The sequence below is a fragment of the Kryptolebias marmoratus genome, linkage group LG17 (assembly GCF_001649575.2).
Source record: "Kryptolebias marmoratus isolate JLee-2015 linkage group LG17, ASM164957v2, whole genome shotgun sequence".
Classification (NCBI taxonomy): domain Eukaryota; kingdom Metazoa; phylum Chordata; class Actinopteri; order Cyprinodontiformes; family Rivulidae; genus Kryptolebias; species Kryptolebias marmoratus.
Genome location: NC_051446.1, coordinates 21,096,562 through 21,115,822, shown reverse-complemented (window position 1 = coordinate 21,115,822; position 19,261 = coordinate 21,096,562). Strand labels below are relative to the sequence as shown.

The 19,261-nt window shown below is 39.5% G+C and overlaps 1 protein-coding gene and 1 long non-coding RNA gene across 2 annotated transcripts; one reads left to right on the top strand and one right to left on the bottom strand.

The window, feature by feature from the left end:
* Positions 1-1,083: 1,083 nt before the first annotated feature.
* Positions 1,084-18,251, bottom strand: glud1b (glutamate dehydrogenase 1b). Its single transcript, XM_017437833.3, has 13 exons — positions 17,687-18,251; positions 13,748-13,828; positions 13,481-13,536; positions 12,831-12,894; positions 11,326-11,420; positions 9,567-9,746; positions 8,110-8,247; positions 7,397-7,534; positions 7,186-7,266; positions 6,525-6,648; positions 3,796-3,887; positions 2,652-2,714; positions 1,084-2,066 (listed from the first exon to the last, which is right to left on the bottom strand). The coding sequence occupies exons 1-13, from the start codon at positions 18,081-18,083 to the stop codon at positions 1,947-1,949; spliced, it is 1,629 nt and encodes a 542-aa protein (XP_017293322.1). The 5' UTR covers positions 18,084-18,251; the 3' UTR covers positions 1,084-1,946.
* LOC112451391 lies at positions 4,589-6,227 on the top strand. Its single transcript, XR_003040211.2, has 2 exons — positions 4,589-4,976; positions 5,434-6,227. It is a non-coding gene; the product is annotated as an uncharacterized LOC112451391 (long non-coding RNA).
* Positions 18,252-19,261: the final 1,010 nt, after the last annotated feature.

Below are 19,261 nucleotides of genomic sequence, written 5' to 3'. Positions count from 1 at the left end.
GTGGTCTACAGAAACGGCACAGTCATGGCAAAAGGAAACTCCATCTCTTTTCATTTCTGAGGCTTTACATATCAAGACATATCAGGATTTTCCAGAATTTATCGTACACCTCGTGATTCAGCAGCTCGCCGATTCGTGTTTAGAAGTGATAACTTGACAATGCTGTCTCTTTGTTTGACTTTACCTGTCATACAGGAACAGCTTTTAACGCTTGACTGAAAAACAAGCCCAAATCATCACACTTTCACCACCATGCTTGACAGCTGGTATGAGATGTTTGTGCCGAAGTAACACTGTGGGTAAAAATCTCTACTACCGTCTCATCTGTCCAAAGCACATTTTCTTCCAATGTTCTGCTCCTGAACAGTTCGAAATGAACCACGGGACTTCCAGTTTCCACTTTCTATAAAGAAGAGGCTTTCTCCTGGTGAGATTATTTGTCCTTTCAAACAAGCGATAAACCAACTTGTTTCATCTTTAACCTGCTAACTAAGGCCTGTAGAGTCTGAGATGAAGCTGTTGGGTTGTTATCATTTCTCTGAGCACTGCACAGTCTGACCTCGGGGTGAAGTTGCTGAGACATTCACTCCTGGGAAGTTTGGTGCCTGTAATGAATCCCTTCCCACTTGTGGATTATCTTTCTCACTTTAAAAAAACAAACTTTCAACTGGTAGGAAATTAGCTTTAAACCTTCCCAAACAGTTGTCACTCTGAGATGATTGCTGATGTCTTTCCATCTTGGCACTGTGTTCACACACACCCATATCTCCTGCTTTTTGGAAGGTGGTCAGTTAATCAATGCATTTCATTAGCAGCACCTGGCTGCTACTTTCCTAGTTATATCACACAAGGAGTTTCCTTTTTCGCTTCGTTTTAATTTAATAAACAAATACATGGTGGAATCTGTTGTATGCTTCTGTTCACTTGAGTTCAGATTTAAATTTCAGTAAAGATGAGATCATTTTTATTTGTAAAAGACTAAAATTAAGAGAGCGACTTTCTCTTACAATGACTGTATTTTAATGCGTTTTTCCCTGTTACCACTTTTTGGGGATTTTGTGAGCGTTAAAGAAAACTACGTACGTTTGTATGAACATTTTATTGGTTTTCCCAAAAAATGAATACAATAAAAATAAAAAGGAATTTCCTCCAAAATTATTTCAATGCTAAAGAACAGGACGGTTAATCGGAGATGGCGCCCATCTCTGCTCCCCTTTCGTGGCCAACAGAGGAGTCGAGGAGAAGCTGCGTTGAAGATAAAGCAACAGGTATAAAAGAAAGTGACAAATGTGGAGGAGAGCATCCAATGAGTCCTGGACAGAAAAAAAATACTGAGGGGAGGGGGGGGCTAAAACTTCATGCTAACCTTTTACACTGTCACAGAAAGAGGACAAGCTAAAATAACTATTATTATTTTTTTATTCACATGAAGTTAAATCTAAATCCTTTTGAATCAAAACTAGGCTGAAGTGGTAAGCTCCCTTTAAGGTCAGACCTCTTCCTGATATAAGGCATCTTTAGTGGCGGCAACTGAAGCAACTGCAACACGAAGGGCGCACATGCAAACAGCGATTAGGATATGATGAGCGCTGTGGACGTGGCTGTTACACAACTAATAAACATTTATATGACTGCTGAAGGACGGACAGAGTCTGCAAATACAGATCTCTGCCTAATCTCAGTTTCACTTCAGTCAGAAACAAAGAGCAGGGCGGCTTTTTAACAGAGTTGCAGAAATATGATGGCAGCACAGATATCACAGGAACAACACCAAGCTAGCTGATGTGGTGCTGCATGTGTGTGTGTGTTAAAGAAAGCACAACAAGCAGTGGTAAACGGTGATATGTTCTGAAGGCTGTTTTAGGAGGTAGAGGGAAGCAGAACAGACGGATGAATAGCAGAGGGCGGTGGAGGATGGCAGAACAGTGCAGGTCACGACAGGCCGTTTATGTGAAGGTGAGCCCCGCTTCGTTGTAGACTTTGAAGACCTTCTCGATGGCGTTGACGTAGGCGGCCGTCCGCAGGTCCAAACCCAGGTTGTACTTGCTTGCTGTGCGCATGATTTGCTGCGAAGGTAGTTTGAGGGCAGATGTTAGACGTGCCGGATGTGTTTGTGTGAAATCAACACAAACTAAACACCCAACTACATCATAAACTAGCTTTGTAGTTTATACAAACATTTATCTACAGAGTAAAAAAATAAGTCATTTACTAGAAAACCACCAACAGGGTTTCTGCCAAGTTAATCAATTTATACATTTTAAAAATGTTTAAATACTAATAATATAAAGTATGTCAAAAAGCAAACTGTAAAATCTAAATACTATGAATTTACTGTATTTTTTAAATTATATTTTTCAGGATTTCTCTGCTATATTTATAATGATTCCGATGGTAGCAATTAACCAAAGAATGTGACCTGGAAAATGATTTATAGGATGTTTTTTTCAATGAAAGGGAGAGATTCTTGCTGCATGTTTGGTGATCCTGAATAAAACTCCAGCAGCACAGTCTAATGACACCAAAACTACGATGAAGGAAATACGACTTGAATCTATTACTCGGTCAGCTGATGAATGACTGTTACCCTCCTATATTATTTGTTTTTCTTGTCTTTTTGTTATGGGGTTAAGACCTAAACGATCACTTACCCGGGCGGATCTCTCCATCGTGTAGGCCAACCCAGAGTGAACGATGTCTTTCTCAGAGGCACCCTGCAAAGGAGGATTATATGTTAATCACTCAATCTGTCTCACAAAGACTATTGAAAAACACCTGATGGATACAGAATGACGGCTGTGATCAGCTTTTGTTAGGACTAAATCAACAACAACCAAAATATAATATTAACACTAATATTAGTCTGAGTGTAAGTTTATAAATTTATAAAACCTGCTTTAATAGACGTTACAGCCTTGTGACCGAATGGAAATATGGACAAACCTTTTGTTCTGGTGTCTTCAAACACCTATTTAGTTCAGGACATCTAAATGTATTGTAGCCAGAGTTTAAAGTATTTTTTAGTTTTTAAAGTTTAAGGTTGAGCGCAGCTTTAACAACTGAGCGAAGAAGCGATAAACACATTGGGCGAGTGTCAAGTCCAAATACAATTACAATGTCTTTTTCAAAATGTTGTGTTGTAAACCATAAAAAAGTAATAAAACAGATAAATAATCACTATCGTTAAAGCACACAAAAAAAATTAAAATGGCAAACAATCACTAGGAGTAAAAGCCAAAAAAAAAGTCTAACTGATTTTCTCCAAACTGCAGTACGCAAAAAAAAAAATCAATAAATAAATCAGAATAAAACTGTTTCTGTGAAGCCAATAAATGGACATTATGTTTAATTAAATACTCTTCAGTTTGAGGATTTGGTCAACTTTTAAAAAGCCCAAGAATAATATATAGGAAATAAATCTGGTGTTGCTCATTTTGTTTTGATGGTTTTTTTGTTTAGTTTTGTTTTTTGTGCAGGACTTTGGTGTATTTTTTTTCCATCATATAAAATGGAGGCAAGGGTGGCCATTTCACAACTGCATCTTTGTTCCTCTTCTATTTATTTATTTATATATATTTATCTTGTATAATAAGATAGAATACTTGTTTTTTTATTGGTCACCATTATTCAGTCACTGTGTGTTTTATCCAGTAGTCTGAAATAAATACACTTATTGAAAAAGTAAAATATAAAAATGGGTGAAGGAGTGGAGATCAGGCATATAAAGAACAAATAGAAAATGCTGAATCATTTTTAATAAATATTTCCAGGTTTATGACAGCGGATGTCACTTACAGCAATCCTGGCCTGGAAGTCAGCAGTGGGTACGATGGGGATGGGTCCGCCCTGCTTTCCAAACTTCCTCTCCATGCTTTCCTGCACAGACACTGGACGAGGCAACAACAGAAAGAAGGAAGGAGAAAATGATCGAGTCGAACCAGTTCCACAAAGTGACATTCTTTTATACTTCCATACATGGTGAAGAGTTTTTTAATAGTGTGATTGGCTGCATCAGAACGACCGAGAACGTATCAAAATAAAGGACAGCAAAGAGACATCAGTTCTCCTGAACCATCTTCTTGCACAGCAACATTATCATTCTAATTTCTTTCAGCTATATGGCTGAGATTCACTGAGCTGAGGCGAGTCTGAAGCATTACAGATGTAGGATGAGGAGGGGTCGGGGGGGAAGGGGGGGGACAGAAGGGTTCAGATAAACTGATCAACAGGAGGAAACTACAGACTTCCCCGAGGCCCTATAAAGATAAGATGAAAGGTATTCTAAACTAAACTAAATCAAGGTCACGTGAATGCTCTGTGTTTTTCCACAGTTCACAAAGCGGTCACGTGTAGCAAAAATGACTGAAACGGAATTTATTCCATCACATTCCTTCTGCAGCTAGCCTTGACTGATGCGTTCTCAGTACTCTGTGTCCTCACTTCCTGTTATCATCAGATCTTCTTCGTGAAAAACGAAGCTGCTCAGCAACTATGTAAAGGTGTGGCTGAAAATGATGTCATGAAGCCTCCCTATAAAAGTGTGCGCCGTTTTTCTTTCGGGGCTCTTCTCCTGACTGAGCTTAGTGAGTGGGGTCTCCGAACGCCCTTTTGCCTTCGGAATAAAATCCTTTTTCAAAGACAAAGATCGATCTTTCTCCTGATTCTCTGAAACGGACATCTCACCATTTGTTAATTATTTTTTGCCGCTACAAACCTTAAGAATCTTAGATCTACAAAGATGATGAAGATGAACAGTATCTATGCAAAAAGAGTTAATCGCCAAGTTGGGCATAAACTAATATTACTTTCTGGGAAAAAAAAAAAAAAAAAAAAAAAAAAAAAGAGATCATGTGATATGATCATATGTTCTAATATGAGGTTTGTGTCATGTTTTCAGAAAACGGCTGCAGAGCTGCGAGTCTACACGCCTTCACACGGAGCCAATTGGAAATACGCAGTAAAACACCGCAAGACCGGTAAGTAGGGATCTTTAACTGTGATGCATGTGCAAAACACTGAATAACTAGAAGTCAGTTTCTGGACGGGCATCCTGCAAGTCAGGACATGCTGACAAAGTTCTGAGTTTAGAAAATAAAATTAAAGTTGAATAGTCTTGACAGCATGTTTACCCAAAGCATGCTTAAATAAAAAATATGTATGTTTAATATACATGATATAAAATATATAAATCAAACATATTTGCATGGTTTTTATCAAATCTCATATAACTTTTTTTTAATAACACACCAAAAAAAACAGTACTTTACTGAAAGGAAAACAAAATTATCATTATCATGAGTAGAAGCAAACTGTGAGGTGGGAGTTTTGTGTTGTTGTTTTTAAACTTCAAAATCATTAGTTTTGAGAAAAGCTTCTTTGAGACTTTCACTAACAGCTAATGATTTTTTTTTTTCTTCTTTTGTTTTATTGTAGATTATGCCTCTGGAGTTTGAATATGAGAACAATAGTACTGCATGGAAAAAAAAAAAGCTAAGAGAAACAACAATGAAAGGAAACCCAGAAGTTCTCTACCAAACTGAAAGAATGGGAGAAGTAGATAAATACATGTTTTACACTGACCGTAATGAAAGATGGAGAGAATGCATTGTGAATGTTTGGGGCAGTGATTTTGAACCTATTGTACCTACTTATCAACTGAAAAACTCCGATCGTGCCACTATTATGGTAAGCAAATCTGGTATGGTAGTGATACATGGCGAGCTGGATAAAAAGATAGAATTTGAAGCTCTTTTTGAACAGATCAAGGAAGAACTAAATATTGCGGATTTAAAGCAAGGAGTAGGACGACTTCAAGTCAATGAAGACAATCCCGAACAAGATGCTCCAGAGGAGTAGCTTCACACTTTCAATTTCAGCAAGTAAAAGGATTTTACCACTTATGCATTTAATGCACTGTTAAATCAATTAAAGCTTGGTTAGTGGTCTGAAAATGTATCTGTCACTTTTATCCTTTTTTTGTTTTGTTTTTAAATCTTTACTGTTTTCTTTTTTAAATTTATTAGGCCCGAGCAGCGACAGCGGCTGCGAAGGCCTATTGGATCTGTACTGTTTCTTATTATTAGGCCCGAGCAGCGACAACGGCTGCGAAGGCCTATTGGATCTGTACTGTTTCTTATTATTATTTTTCTTGTCCGCATAGAAACGCTAATTTGGAGGTTTAAACATATTCAAAAAGTCACCAAACTTTACCCAAAATTGTCCCCCGCAAAAATTTTTAGTATTTTAATGGAATCAAAAATGGGCGTGGCAAAACTGACTGAAGGCAATTTGGGACATTTGCTGTAAAAGCCACCTAGTGGACGGTGCAGGAAAGGCGCGAGAGCATAAACTGCGGTCGCCAGAGCTCCCGCGATTGCAAGAGCTCCCGCGGTCGCAAGGCCGGAGCGGCGCTGAGCTGCGAGGGCCGCCCAACGCTGCTTGCAGCTTTAATTTCTCTTGACATTGATTTATGACACTAACTGTTTGAAGCTAATGGGAGACTCGCAGGACACTTTTGTACTCACTGAGAAGGTGGTAGTTTGAGTCTCGCTCATATTTGAAGGTCAGTCTTCCATAACTGACATGGTTGAGATTCTTCAGCCACTCAAAGTAAGAAACGGTCACACCGCCAGCATTTAGGTACATGTCCTGCAAGAAGAAACAACCTGTGGTCACCCGGAGCTGTCTTTATAACTTGTAATCAAAACCTTCTCCATAATCAAAAAACTGTCTATGATCTGACTATTAAAGAAAATGATGTTTACATCAAAAAAAAAGATGTGTTTGTGACATTATTTATTAAAACTGGTTTTCTCTTTCACCTTCAAAGTCTTAATTGTGGTATTTAGTAACACTGGATGATCCGGAATAAACTCAGTAAATCCTAATTTAAAGTAAATGGAAGAAAAAGAAACAGTCGTATATAACATTTACTTAAAGTTTACTAGTTAACTGGTGCTAAAAGTACGTTTTATTGAACGAGTTTCTGTAAGTGAATTAAATCAGGCAAATCACAGAAATAATAATGATAAAAACGAACCAAAAAGTTTACCTTCACATAAAAAATAAAAAAGCTGAATGAGTGAAACTGAAAGTATAATCCATGAAATACAACTTATCTTTATTCAGTTTATGGTTTTACTTAAAAATTAAAATAAATAAGTAGTTGGATTTTGGTTTGCTTACAGGAATAACCATGACGTTGTTCTCCAGGAAGATCTTGTCAGCATCTGGGGTGGTGGGTCCATTGGCACCCTCAGCAATGATCTGAAAAACCGAACACGCACATGCTAACAGCTGCCACGTTACTCGTCCCCTGTTCATTTAAATCCAGATGACAAAGTTAAAAAAGAAATTTACATCTCGGCACATTACGTTAACAGCTTTCCATGTTTACCTTAGCCTTGATTCTGGGGGCGTTATGGCGTGTGAGCTGCTTTTCTCCGGCAGCAGGGATCAGGATGTGGCAGTCCGCCTCCAAAATGTTCCCTTCGTAAGGTTTGGCTCCGGGGAAGCCCACGATGGTGCCATGTTGCTGCAAAAAAGTAACACAATTATGACAAATATTTAAACGTTCTAAAGAAAAAATTTACCTGATAAACCCATGTAGTGACAGTAGGATTTTATGTATAAAAATAAAATGAGGGAGCTTTGATTAAGAAAGATAAAAATAAATAGGCATTTAAGCATGATGCCTTTTATGCCAAATTTTATAATCAGATTATCTTATGTTGAGAAATGACAGGTGTAGTGATTATGATCAAACACTGAATATAATATTAGGCACAATCTCATGTGATATTGTGAGATGTCACACTCAGAGCACAGGTTGTGAGCTACTAACACTTCAAATTTTAGCTCAATGTCTATAAAACTGCGTAGTTTATAGCCATTTTTGTGTTGGTTAACGTCAATTAGCTGTGGTGGCCATCTTGGATTTTAAAAGTTAATCATTTGTAAATGTTCAACCAATGATCTAATGAGATATTGTGGTAACAGACAAACATAAAACACAAAGACACAGGCAGAAACATTATTGTTCGCCTTTAGACGGTGGGTGATAATAAAAGGAAAATACTGAAGTGGAAGGAAAAGCAGCTGTGCCGGTACCAGTTTATAGTCCTCCAGCTGTTTAGGGTCCATGCCATCTGGGTTGTAGATGGCTCCATCAATCTCACCAACGCCCACGCACTTAGCACCAAACCTGTGCAGGTACCTCATGGAGTGGAGACCCACATTACCAAAGCCCTGCGAGGAGTTGAAGAACACCAATAAATTCACTACAGCCCAACAAACTATGATATCTTCCAAATCTTTGAATAACATCAATAGGAAACACTCGTAGCAACGATAAACCGTACTTTATTCAAGCACAAAGGAACTTCATGCAACTACAGCACATGCTTTGGTGCCACCATGTGGCCGGGGTAGGTTACAGCGTTCGAATTATCTACTGTAAAGTGAAAGGAGTCCATTTCATCAGTACCACATTCAGTACAGTATTTCTAATCTGCTGTTGCAACATTAACATTCAAATGTCAAGAGTGGAAAGGCACAGTTCTCTACAGATTAAAAAAAGAGAGAAAACAGAAGATAGAGTGTAACAGAAAAGAAGAACATGCCCTTAATACCATACTAGAAATCCACTCGGTCCATTGTCGCTGATAAATCTCTAAGGAAATCTAATCTCAGAGCAGAGTAATCCTCAGACACATCCACAGGGATCAGGCTGCTGAAAATCCTCGCCATGATCCAGCCGTCGTCCCTACTTCTTCACTGCAGTGCTGTCTTTGCGCCATCATCTCTCACACAAATACCCAATCTGCAAAAAACCCATCCTTCTTTAAAACATTAAACAGCTTTGTTTACGGTTTGTGGAGAACCCAAACGAGCCGCAGCTCCCCGACGGACATGTTCCTGAGTGACATGCACCCAAACGTGCAGAGCCAGTCCAGAATATCAAATTGCACTGTTGTCTTGAAAAGAGATAATTATAGAAAGCATTCTGGGAAGACAGCAGAGGCCACAGCTGAGGGGTTTTCTATCCATGTGTTAAGGTTTAGGCGTCTATGACTTGTGAGAAACTCTCATATGGTGAATGGAAGTGAAACCATTCGTGTCAGCAGAAGCACTTCTCCTTTCACAGACTCCTCTGTCATTTGAGAAAGACTCTAATGTTCATTTCAGGTTTAATTTCATCATATTCAAGATGTTTTGCGCAGAGAAACAATATTTCAGTGTACAGATTTCAACCTGAGCGCTAATCTACCAAAGATTTTCTATTAAACGGACTCAAAAAGCTGCAGGAGTGAGAGGCAGAGGGCACGCCTGTTCCTTCTGTTTGCTCATTCTTCTCTTACTGAGTCATCATCTTCCACGAGCAGAGAGGGGAAACTTCAGCTCACTGCTGTCTGCTTGGTATAAAGAGATCAGAGCCAGGCTAAAACAGATGGTACGCTCTGACTGAGGCACATTAAATGAAAACTGCTGTGTGTATCAGCCAGAAAATAACTGCAGAACATGCTTGTATTTCACACAAACAAACAGAAAAGTATGTGTCGCTGTACCTGGATGACGAAGGTCTTGTCCTGGAAGCCAGGTGTGAAGCCCAGCATGCTCATATAGGACGCCTCGTTGATGAAGTTCTCAATGCCGTGGAAAACTCCACGACCGGTGGCAGAGATACGGCCGTGGATTCCTCCCTGACTGATGGGTTTTCCCGTCACACATGCATGGGCATTGATGTCCTGCGCACACATGCAATGAACATCAGACTACATGTGACAGAGACTGAACACAAATATGCATAAAGAACAGTTTTAGTCCCTGTGTAAAACTGCAAATGGAGCCTCATTGTTGGCAATCCTGTTTTTTGTTTTTATCTTCTGGTTTCTATAATAATTTTTTCAATGCTTTATAGTAATGAGGTTATGCAATTTGTGTTGTATAAATGGAGAGAGTGCCTTTTTAATTAGTATTTATGATGGTTATTTATAACCAGATGCATTGTTATACAACCTGTATTGTTTTTTCTACATATTTCTACATATCTATGCATTTTTAATGTACTAAACTAAACTTTCTAGATGATTCTCAATATGTGTCCATTAATTTTCAAACGGGTGTTTGTCCTGGCAATTAGTTATGGATCTTTAAAGATGGTCACTCTGTAATCAGGCAGTAACCCAATATGTCACTTACGAATAAAAATGTTTAGTAAAAACCCGGTTTGATTTGCGCATCCACTCATTGTTCTTCACAATGCTGAGAACACCTCTCGAATAACTAAACACAACCCAAAGAGCTGCTCCTGAAGCCTCCATGACTCCAGCCTTCAAACTGCAAACTAATTACCCATCAGAAGATTGAAATATACACTTATACACTAATTCTGAGATTATTCATATCTAAATATAGTACTTTTTGAAAACAAATCAAAAAATTTCAGAACACAAAAAGATCTTTACAGTGTAGGCTGCAGGATGATGTTTAAATTTTTCTTTCTGCACCAGTTGCCACTTCTGGCGAGGGTACAGCCTGCTTGTCATGCTGTGAGTGCAGCAGAGTTTTATGTGGTGCTGGAGCCGACTACCCACAGATACCCAGCATGGGAATGTGTCACCTATCAGGGCTATCTGCACCAGGGGGCACATGACTGACAGAGTTAAGCTGAGACTAGAACAGAAAACACGACATAAACCACACAGTCCTACAGTTTTGTATTTATTACTGCTGAATAACTTGACTTGTCTTGACTTTAACATCTGAACATAAACCACTAAAACTGCTGCAATATAAAAGTAGCCAATCAGAAACATGTTTCAACAAACAGACAGATCCAGCAACATCCTGCTGACACAATCCTTTTTAGGCAATTTGAAATATTAATAAGCTTAACCAGCTAGAGCAGAGTTAAACATTGCCTTTTCTTTTCTATAAAGGATACCACAAATAGATTTAAATATTACATTTTCAAAGCTGTGTAAGAGTTTAAGACTTTCTTAACTTGTAACTGCTTTTAAACATTGCTGAAAGATGAAGAAAACTTGTTTGTATATTTCCTCAATCAGTCAAAGAAGCTTTGTTTGACCATTTTTGATGAAATGCTGATTAACCGTTACATAAAAAGGCCTCAGTTTCAAAGGCTGCTTAAAAAAAAAAAAAGTAGGAAAGTTTCCATGGTCATTTGGGAAGGGAGAGGCAGGAAATTAACGCTTGCGGTTCGCATGTGACTCATTCCTTGTTTGTAATTTGGCCTATTTTTAAAATCTGTACCAAAATCTCAGCCAACTCAGACAAACTGGATAGGAATGTCTGAGAACTCACAGTGTGTGCGATGGTGTTGGCATATGTGTCGGCGATCCAGGACATTTCCCTCTCTCCGGTGCTCATGTCTGGCGCCGGGACATCGATGCCAGGCCCTGGTGAACAAAGACAACAGGAAGAGGAAGGAAGGGAGGGAGGGAGAAGTGGTAGAGCTTTAGTCAAATGTGCAAGTCAGTATGCAAGAAGGCTCTGTACAAGATGGTTAACAGAGTGGGGACAAAATAACAACCAGGACTAGCAAACAAATAGCCTTATTTTCTGTTTTCTTTTCCTCTGTACTGAATGAAATGGCAGCCTGAGTCTTTGTCTCATATTTATGTGCCTTTAAAAGGCTTTTGTCCACAAACAGAAGTAAAAAGGAGGAGGAGTTGAATGAAGGGTTGAGGAAAACCTGACTCATGATAGATAAGGAAAAGGTCCTTGTTTTCTAGAAAACCGGACAGTTAAACCTCACCAAGTGACACAAGTATTTCCGGATGTGACATAAAAAGTGTCATGTTCCTCTGCTGTTTACACAAAACAAACAGCTGAATGAGGGTTCAGTAAGTGTTTATTTGTGTTGTGTGTAATAATCACCAGTAATAAAAGTTCTTTTAAAACTTAAAAGTATGTGTAATATTGTTTACGAGTCAAACAAACAGCTGTTTCCCTAAATCATTTGCATGTAACCGTTTCTGACCTTTTTGTTTGTCAAACATAATCCTTTCTTTGCGTTTAAATGCGTCACCCAGCTGTCTGATTTTCACCACCAGCTTTGCAGCAAGTTTATGCGTCGCACACGAGTACTTCTTCTGCTTATTTGTACTTTCATTTCCATACGATTCAGAGAAACATTCTTCATTTGATTACATTTATTTATGGTTCACAGAGAGCTTCAAAGTTACTAATCATTGTGTAAATTCAAATCTCAACCAGGAGGTCTCAAACTACACGTTCAAAGGTTTAAATTTGATATCTGATAAGGTCAAAGGTCTGGAACAACTGCCAATAAGCAAATCCTTTTTATTAAATTTGCTTACAACCAAAAGAAACTGGGCTGTTTTTTGATGATAAAAGCCTAATGTGGACATATTTAAAACTACAGTTTTTAAAGAAATGTTATTTTATACCTCAATAACTTCACTTGTATGTCTCAAAAAATAAAACGCCATTGGTTTCACACAAGAATTAACACGTTAAATAAACTGAACAGGATAAAGTACAGTACAAAGTAACCTAGTGTGAACCTCAGTACTGATTTCTCAACATTTATTGTTGAGAATGCACTCACACACACACGTGGTAAAGACAAAATAACTGCATATTTCTCCGTTCACTCATTTTTGTAAAGCCTACCTTTCTTTTCTTTGCACATTTATATAGATTGTTTCCTAAATTAACACAAATACTCGGATCTTTCCCAGTCCTAACTAAAGATGGGCAACAAATCCTTACGTCCCTGACGGGTAGTATTCATTTCTAGTAAACCTTTTGTAAAAACAAAGTTTCTGAGCTCATAAACTTACCAATGAAACCCTTTTTGGCCAGCTCGATGGTGAATCTCCTGGTAATCTTCTCCAGCTCATTATCCTGTAACAAAAAGGTGGATTTAAAAACATCCTGACAGCAAAACATGGTTACACTATTACCAGCAAACTAAAACAGTGGATCCTCCAACTAAAGCTGCATCAGTTGTCAACAGAGACACTTCAGATGTTTGAGGAAACTGAGAAGTTGTTTGTTTTCTTCTCAGGTTAACACTGAACTTTGCTTAATAGTAAACAGAAAATTACTAATAATTAATTTGCATTGCTTTTCTTTCTTTGTTTGAATAATAATTAATGCTAGAAAATGAATTTATTGCTCTTTTCCAGTCTTTGTTTAACAGTTGTTGCTTTCACTGTGCACCCAAACAAACAAATATAAAATCAAATATCCTGTTTTCTTGTTGTTGATGTTGTTGTTGTTGTTGTTTAGTGACACTGAGTCAATCTGTGTTTGGATTAGATAAAAACAGAGGAAGGCAGGAAAACTGATCCATGTCCTTCCAGCCTTGTGGATGTGCAGTATTTGTTTTATCTGCTGCTCTCCTGTAAATATGGCAGCATGTTTTAAACATGTCTGTGTATTTCCACGCATGAGTCAGAGGGAGGAGACTTGGAACGGGAAGTCTTACAGAGTAATTCCTCGGGTTGATCTTGACTCCAGCTTTGGCTCCTCCAAATGGCACATCTGGAAGTAACATACACACAATTAACCCATGTATATGCATGTTTTTTACTGCGTAATCAATAGAAAATGAAGCAGAATAAAAACGTTTTACTATTCCGAAGCATTATGAAATGGCCAACGATCTAACATTCTGCAGGCGCCGTGAGAAAAGTAACCATGTGGAGAGAATCAGCAGAAAGCTTTTGTGCAACGCAGAGACATAAATACTAACCAACAACAGCACACTTGTAGGTCATCAGAGAGGCCAAGGCTTTCACCTCATCCACAGACACTTCTGTACTGTAACGGATACCTGAGGAAAACACATCAACAGGGAGTCATTTACTAAACAATCACCATGAAAGAAAAAAATCTGAAGACAAACTATAAAGAAGGGCTAATGTCGACTAGATGTGGCAGCCATCTTTAATTGGACAAACGCATACAGTTAAACACATGAGCAACTAACGCACAAATTATTTTCGAGTTATAGCCGTTTTTACGGTTTTTGACATCAGCTGGTTAAATCTGGTTGACTCAATATGTAATCAGTTCTAGATCTACATCAAATTATTATTTTCTGCATGTTTTAGTTAAATCTGTCCAGTGGTTCATGACATATTTTAGCAACATACAAACACAGAAACAGACACATTGCTGTTCTGAAACTGCCTCCAGTACCGACTGTGCGCCTGACTCTCCATTTCTATGTACCAAGTGGGTGGAGACTGAGTAAACCAATCACAGCACTCAAGCCGCAAGCACACCTTCCTGTTGTTTGGCGTTTACTACTGTTACTACAGTAACATATGCACCGCTATGAGAGCATTAAACCAGGCTGCATGTGTCATACTACTCCTTCTTTTTGGCAAAATGCCCGTGAGGGTATAATTTAACAGTAATACCAAAAATAGTACCCTTAGAGTTAGCTTTTACTGAGAAATCCAAGGGCAACCAGCACAAAGAGAGGACTGCAAGATCCACGAAATGGCTTATTTTGTGCCATTTACAACCATTTGTGTGATTACAGCCTGAGCCAGTTTTCCCCTCATCTATCATTACTGCAATATTAAATTACATAATAGTCATATTTAAGGGGGGCAAAAAATCCATATTTTCCATTCATTCAAAGATCAGCTGAGCAAACTCAGGCCAGAGGATAATTCAGAGCCCACTGATCAAATTAAATGAGAAGAGGCCTGGCTGCCTAACCATCCCCCATTCAGTCAGCCATTTATCCACCCAACCAGCACCCCACCACAGCAACAGAAACCAAAACAAATCTGCAAACGCATTCTTCTGAAGTGGAGAAAAAAAATGTAGGAGGGGAAAAGAAGAAAAAAACAAGATCCCACAACAGAAATTAGTGTTTCTGCAGTCAGAGCGAGTTTGTTTCTGCAGGCATTCCTGAAAGCACAGCATGTTCAGTCTGTTTGGACCAGGGTATTCTGGCAAGTAAATGCACACCGATTAACTTTAAAAACTTAAAATAAGCATGATCAAATTCTTGTTAGTTCTCTGAGTGTGCGTAATAGTTTTTCCAAGCCTCTTCATAGCTTGGTATTTTAATTATCTGAAGTACAAGCAGCTATTTTGATGGTAATGGCTGTTTTTGTCCTCTTGCACTTTAAAAAAACAAAAACAAGATTCCCTCTAAAGGGCTGCACAACAGAGAAGTTGTTAGAGTTGTCACCTCCAAGCAAGAACTTTGCCGGATTGCCTCCCGGACCGGGTGGAGTTTGTTCCCACAGATCAAAAACATGCATGTTTGGTTAACTGGTAACTCTAAACTGACCCTAGTTATGAGTGGAAGTGTGAATTTTTGTTTGTCTCATTTGTGTTTATGTGGCCTGTGATGGATTTGCACAGTGATTGCTGGAGACAGGCACCAGCAGTAAAGAGGATGGATGGATGGATGGATGGATGGATGGATGGATGGATGGATGGATGGATGGATGGATGGATGGATGGATGGATGGATGGATGGATGGATGGATGGATGGATGGATGGATGGATGGATGGATGGATGGATGGATGGATGGATGGATGGATGGATTTACTCCAAGCGCTGTCAAAGTTTCCCAGATTAGGATGCCAAATGTCTCCACTAAAGCTAATAAATATCACATGAATATTGCTATATAGACATACTGAATAAAGCTTAATTCTGTCCAGAAAATATTTATTTAAATACCACAGATTTCACAACCTCATCAAACCACAACATGTAGTGTCAAACATTATTTTCAACAGTTTACCATCATCGTTTTTTCTGTTTTGTTTTTTTTATTATTATCTTTAACAAGCGACAGAACTAGTTCCTGTGTGACAGTGACAAAAAACAAATAAGTCTACTCCACTTTTCTACAGAAAGGAGAAGACTGTTAACCACTTAAATGGCTCAGTCAAAAAACTCAACCATGCGTATCCACGCCAGCCACCTTCCAGAGCTTTTATGCGTCCAGCAAAAAGCGGCTTTGTCCAATTTGACAGCTGTCAGTCTACTTGGATGCTAGGAGGGGTGGATGAGTGCAGACACACACACGTATTAAAGTACAAAAACACCCTCTGCACTTTGTAGTTTGATCTGAACTTATCCAAGGGGTCTAAAATCAATGATTAAACCACCTAAAAGATAACAGCTCATACCATGAGCCCTATTATAAAAGGTATCTGGCATAAAACACTTATCATTGCATGACTTTATTATTGGGTAACCAGAGACAGTAAACCCCAGCTCTTTTAAAGCTGTAAAAACTGCCTGATTTGTTATGTCTGGGTCGATTTCAGACCTAATGCACCTCGAAGGTTACCTGCAGGGTCAGCTCTATTGACTGCTATTTGGTTTAGGGATTACTGTGGGTTTCGTTTTGTGAAATTAATCAACAACATGTATTCTTTACCTTGGATATAGATCAGGTAACATGCAAGAGGGAAGTCATTTGTACCAATACATCAGACTGAGGAGATCCCCAACTCAGTGCAGGCTTTTAAAAATTGGACGGAGGCAATAGACTCATTTTAGTGTTTTGAAATGTTAATATATTCCACGTATGAGTGCTTCAAGCTGATAATCAGTGGGCTATATAGTCATAAGTAGGGGTCATAACTGCCAAGTCATGTGTATGTCAATTTATTTCTCCGTTTCTTTCTCTATAGACCAAACTGCTGGTATACAATGTGCATATCTTGCCTTTAAAGACTAGGTCTACACTAACCAGGTGGAGCAGGAGTTTCACAATGTTTATACCAGTCTGCTGTTTGCTTCTCGCCACTGAAACGCATCCTCTGAATGGCCAGCTAACCAAAAGGTGTGTCTCTTCCTTTGGAAACTGGCTGTCCTCCATAACGCCCTCCCCTCCTGCTGCACTGCTGACAAATAAGAGTGCCTATAAAAACACCCACCCCCCTCTTCCCCAACACTCAAGCCTTTCCCTTCATTGTTTGCATCATGCCCCACTTTTCACAGTTTACCCAAATGCATCCCAGTATCAGCTCGCAACTGCTTTGAGCCTTGAGCTTCAAAACCAGAGAGAGTTTGTAACTCTTGTAACATTTCCTCAAAGCAACCACGCCTTGAATATTTGAGCTGCTCTGCACACTTGCTTGCAGTGTATGAACAATGAGAACTTTACAGCAGCTCATGTGGACGTGCAAATGCATAAACTGCTCATTTGCACGACACCTGACACCTGCAGGTCTGCTCTCACCTGAGAAAAACAACATTGCAAAGTAATTAAAAAAGTGGTGCAATCATCCAGGCTTGAGCTAAACAAGTCACTGAATAATTCTAATCTGCATTTTGGGGATGGAAAGTTTAAATCAAATGCTGGAGCTTGCAATGAAACACTATAAATGGAAGTCTGCGAGAGTTTGGATAGTTAGTTTCGAGCTAAGAAAACAGCTACAGGTAACCAGGAAGGTCAAAGTAAATATTGACACACAAGCAACAAACTTATCCTGATTAAATTTATATATATTCATAATTTACTATTAGGTTAGCTATGACAAAAAAAATGGAGTTGTGTAAAACTGAAGTATAGACGCTTGCATTGACAACAGCTGCCAGTTAAACAAGCTAACGTCACTGCTAACTGATGCTAGCATAGCCGGCTAATGCTAGCTGTCAAAAAAAGGGGGCCAAAAGAACAGGACAGGTTCAGTTCTTACCCCCTTTACATGGTGTTCTGTGTTGGCTGTGCTGGGCACGGTACCCCTCCACAACCTCCCACTCTCCGTTATCCCTCTTGATCGGGAAAGACACGCTCAGGACGTGATTGCAGGGCTTAATGATGCGCAGGATGCCCCGCACACGGTGCCTCTTCTGTTCGGGGGTCTCCCTGGTCCTCAGGTCCTCCACCAGCTTGTCCTCCACGATGGTGGCGCCGCGGTCGAAGAAGCCCTCGACCATCTTGAAGAAGTTGGGGTCGTCTGGTTGCTCCGCCGCGTCGGCATAGCGACGGACCCGCATCAGGGAGGAGGACGCCGGGAGAGCGGAGTCCACGCAACCCGAGGCCAGGGCACTACCCGCTGAGCGGCTCAGTAGCTCCCCGAAATACCGATACATGACTAAAAACAAACTAACCGTGTAAACGAACTAATGATAAAAACAAAAAAGTAACTAAAAGACTGGGACAGTGGGGGTGACGACAGGAGAGAGAGGGGAGGGCAGAATGAGACACAGCAGCTTCTCACCGTGTCCCGTCCTCTGGCCGAGTGGGAAATGGCACGCTGTGACAGTTTGCTTTAAAAGGCAGCGCGAGAGCTGCGGGGGCGCCACGCGGAAGAGGAGGACCACAGAGGCACGCGCTGAGTGACAGAGCGCGCTCCCGAGGTCACAAAGCCGAGGGGAAGAGACGGATTTTTATTAAAGACCAAAAACAAACAAACAAAAAAAAGTTACAAATATTAAAAGATGACTAAATGTGAACAAAAACACAATAATTAGAAGGAGAGCTGAGTACTGAGTGAATGCAGCTGGGTTATGCAAATAAACAGCAGGAGGGCAGCAATACATAAACAAACTGCTACTTACCAAGTAGGAACCTGCCTGGTACTTACTGGTGCAGGTAGTACATGATACTTACCAAGCAGTCACTTACCTGTTACTTGCAGGGTATTTACCTGGTAGACAACTGGTACATAACGGTACGAACCTGATCCTTAGTGGGTGTGTACTTACCTGGTCTTTACCAGTAAGTACATACCTGGTACTTACCAAGCAGGCACATACCTGTTACTTGCAAGACATTTACCTGGTACATGACTGCTTCATACCGGGTACGTACCTGATACTTACCAGGTGGGTATATATCTGATACTTACCAGGCAGGCACGTACCTGGTACTTACAGGGTATTTACCTGGTACATGATTGGTACATAATAGGTACAAACTTGATACTTAGTGAGTGGGTACATACCTGGTACTTGCAGGGTATTTACCTGGTACATGACTGTTACATACCAGGTACGTACCTGGTACTTACAGAGTGGGTATTTAAAAAAGTGAAAACAATCTGGCAAAAAATTAACAAGATAAATCAAATCATACTGAACAGCAAAAGAACAAGAAATCCAAACAGGAAACTCTAAATAACACTAATGCAGCATACCACAAAACAACCAAAACCATGACAGAAATCATATATTTTATCAACCAGAAAGTCATTTTTATTGGTTTAAAAAAGATGACAGGTTTGCAATGAATTTAGCATGTTTGTTTGAAAAACATTGCACCAGTTTTT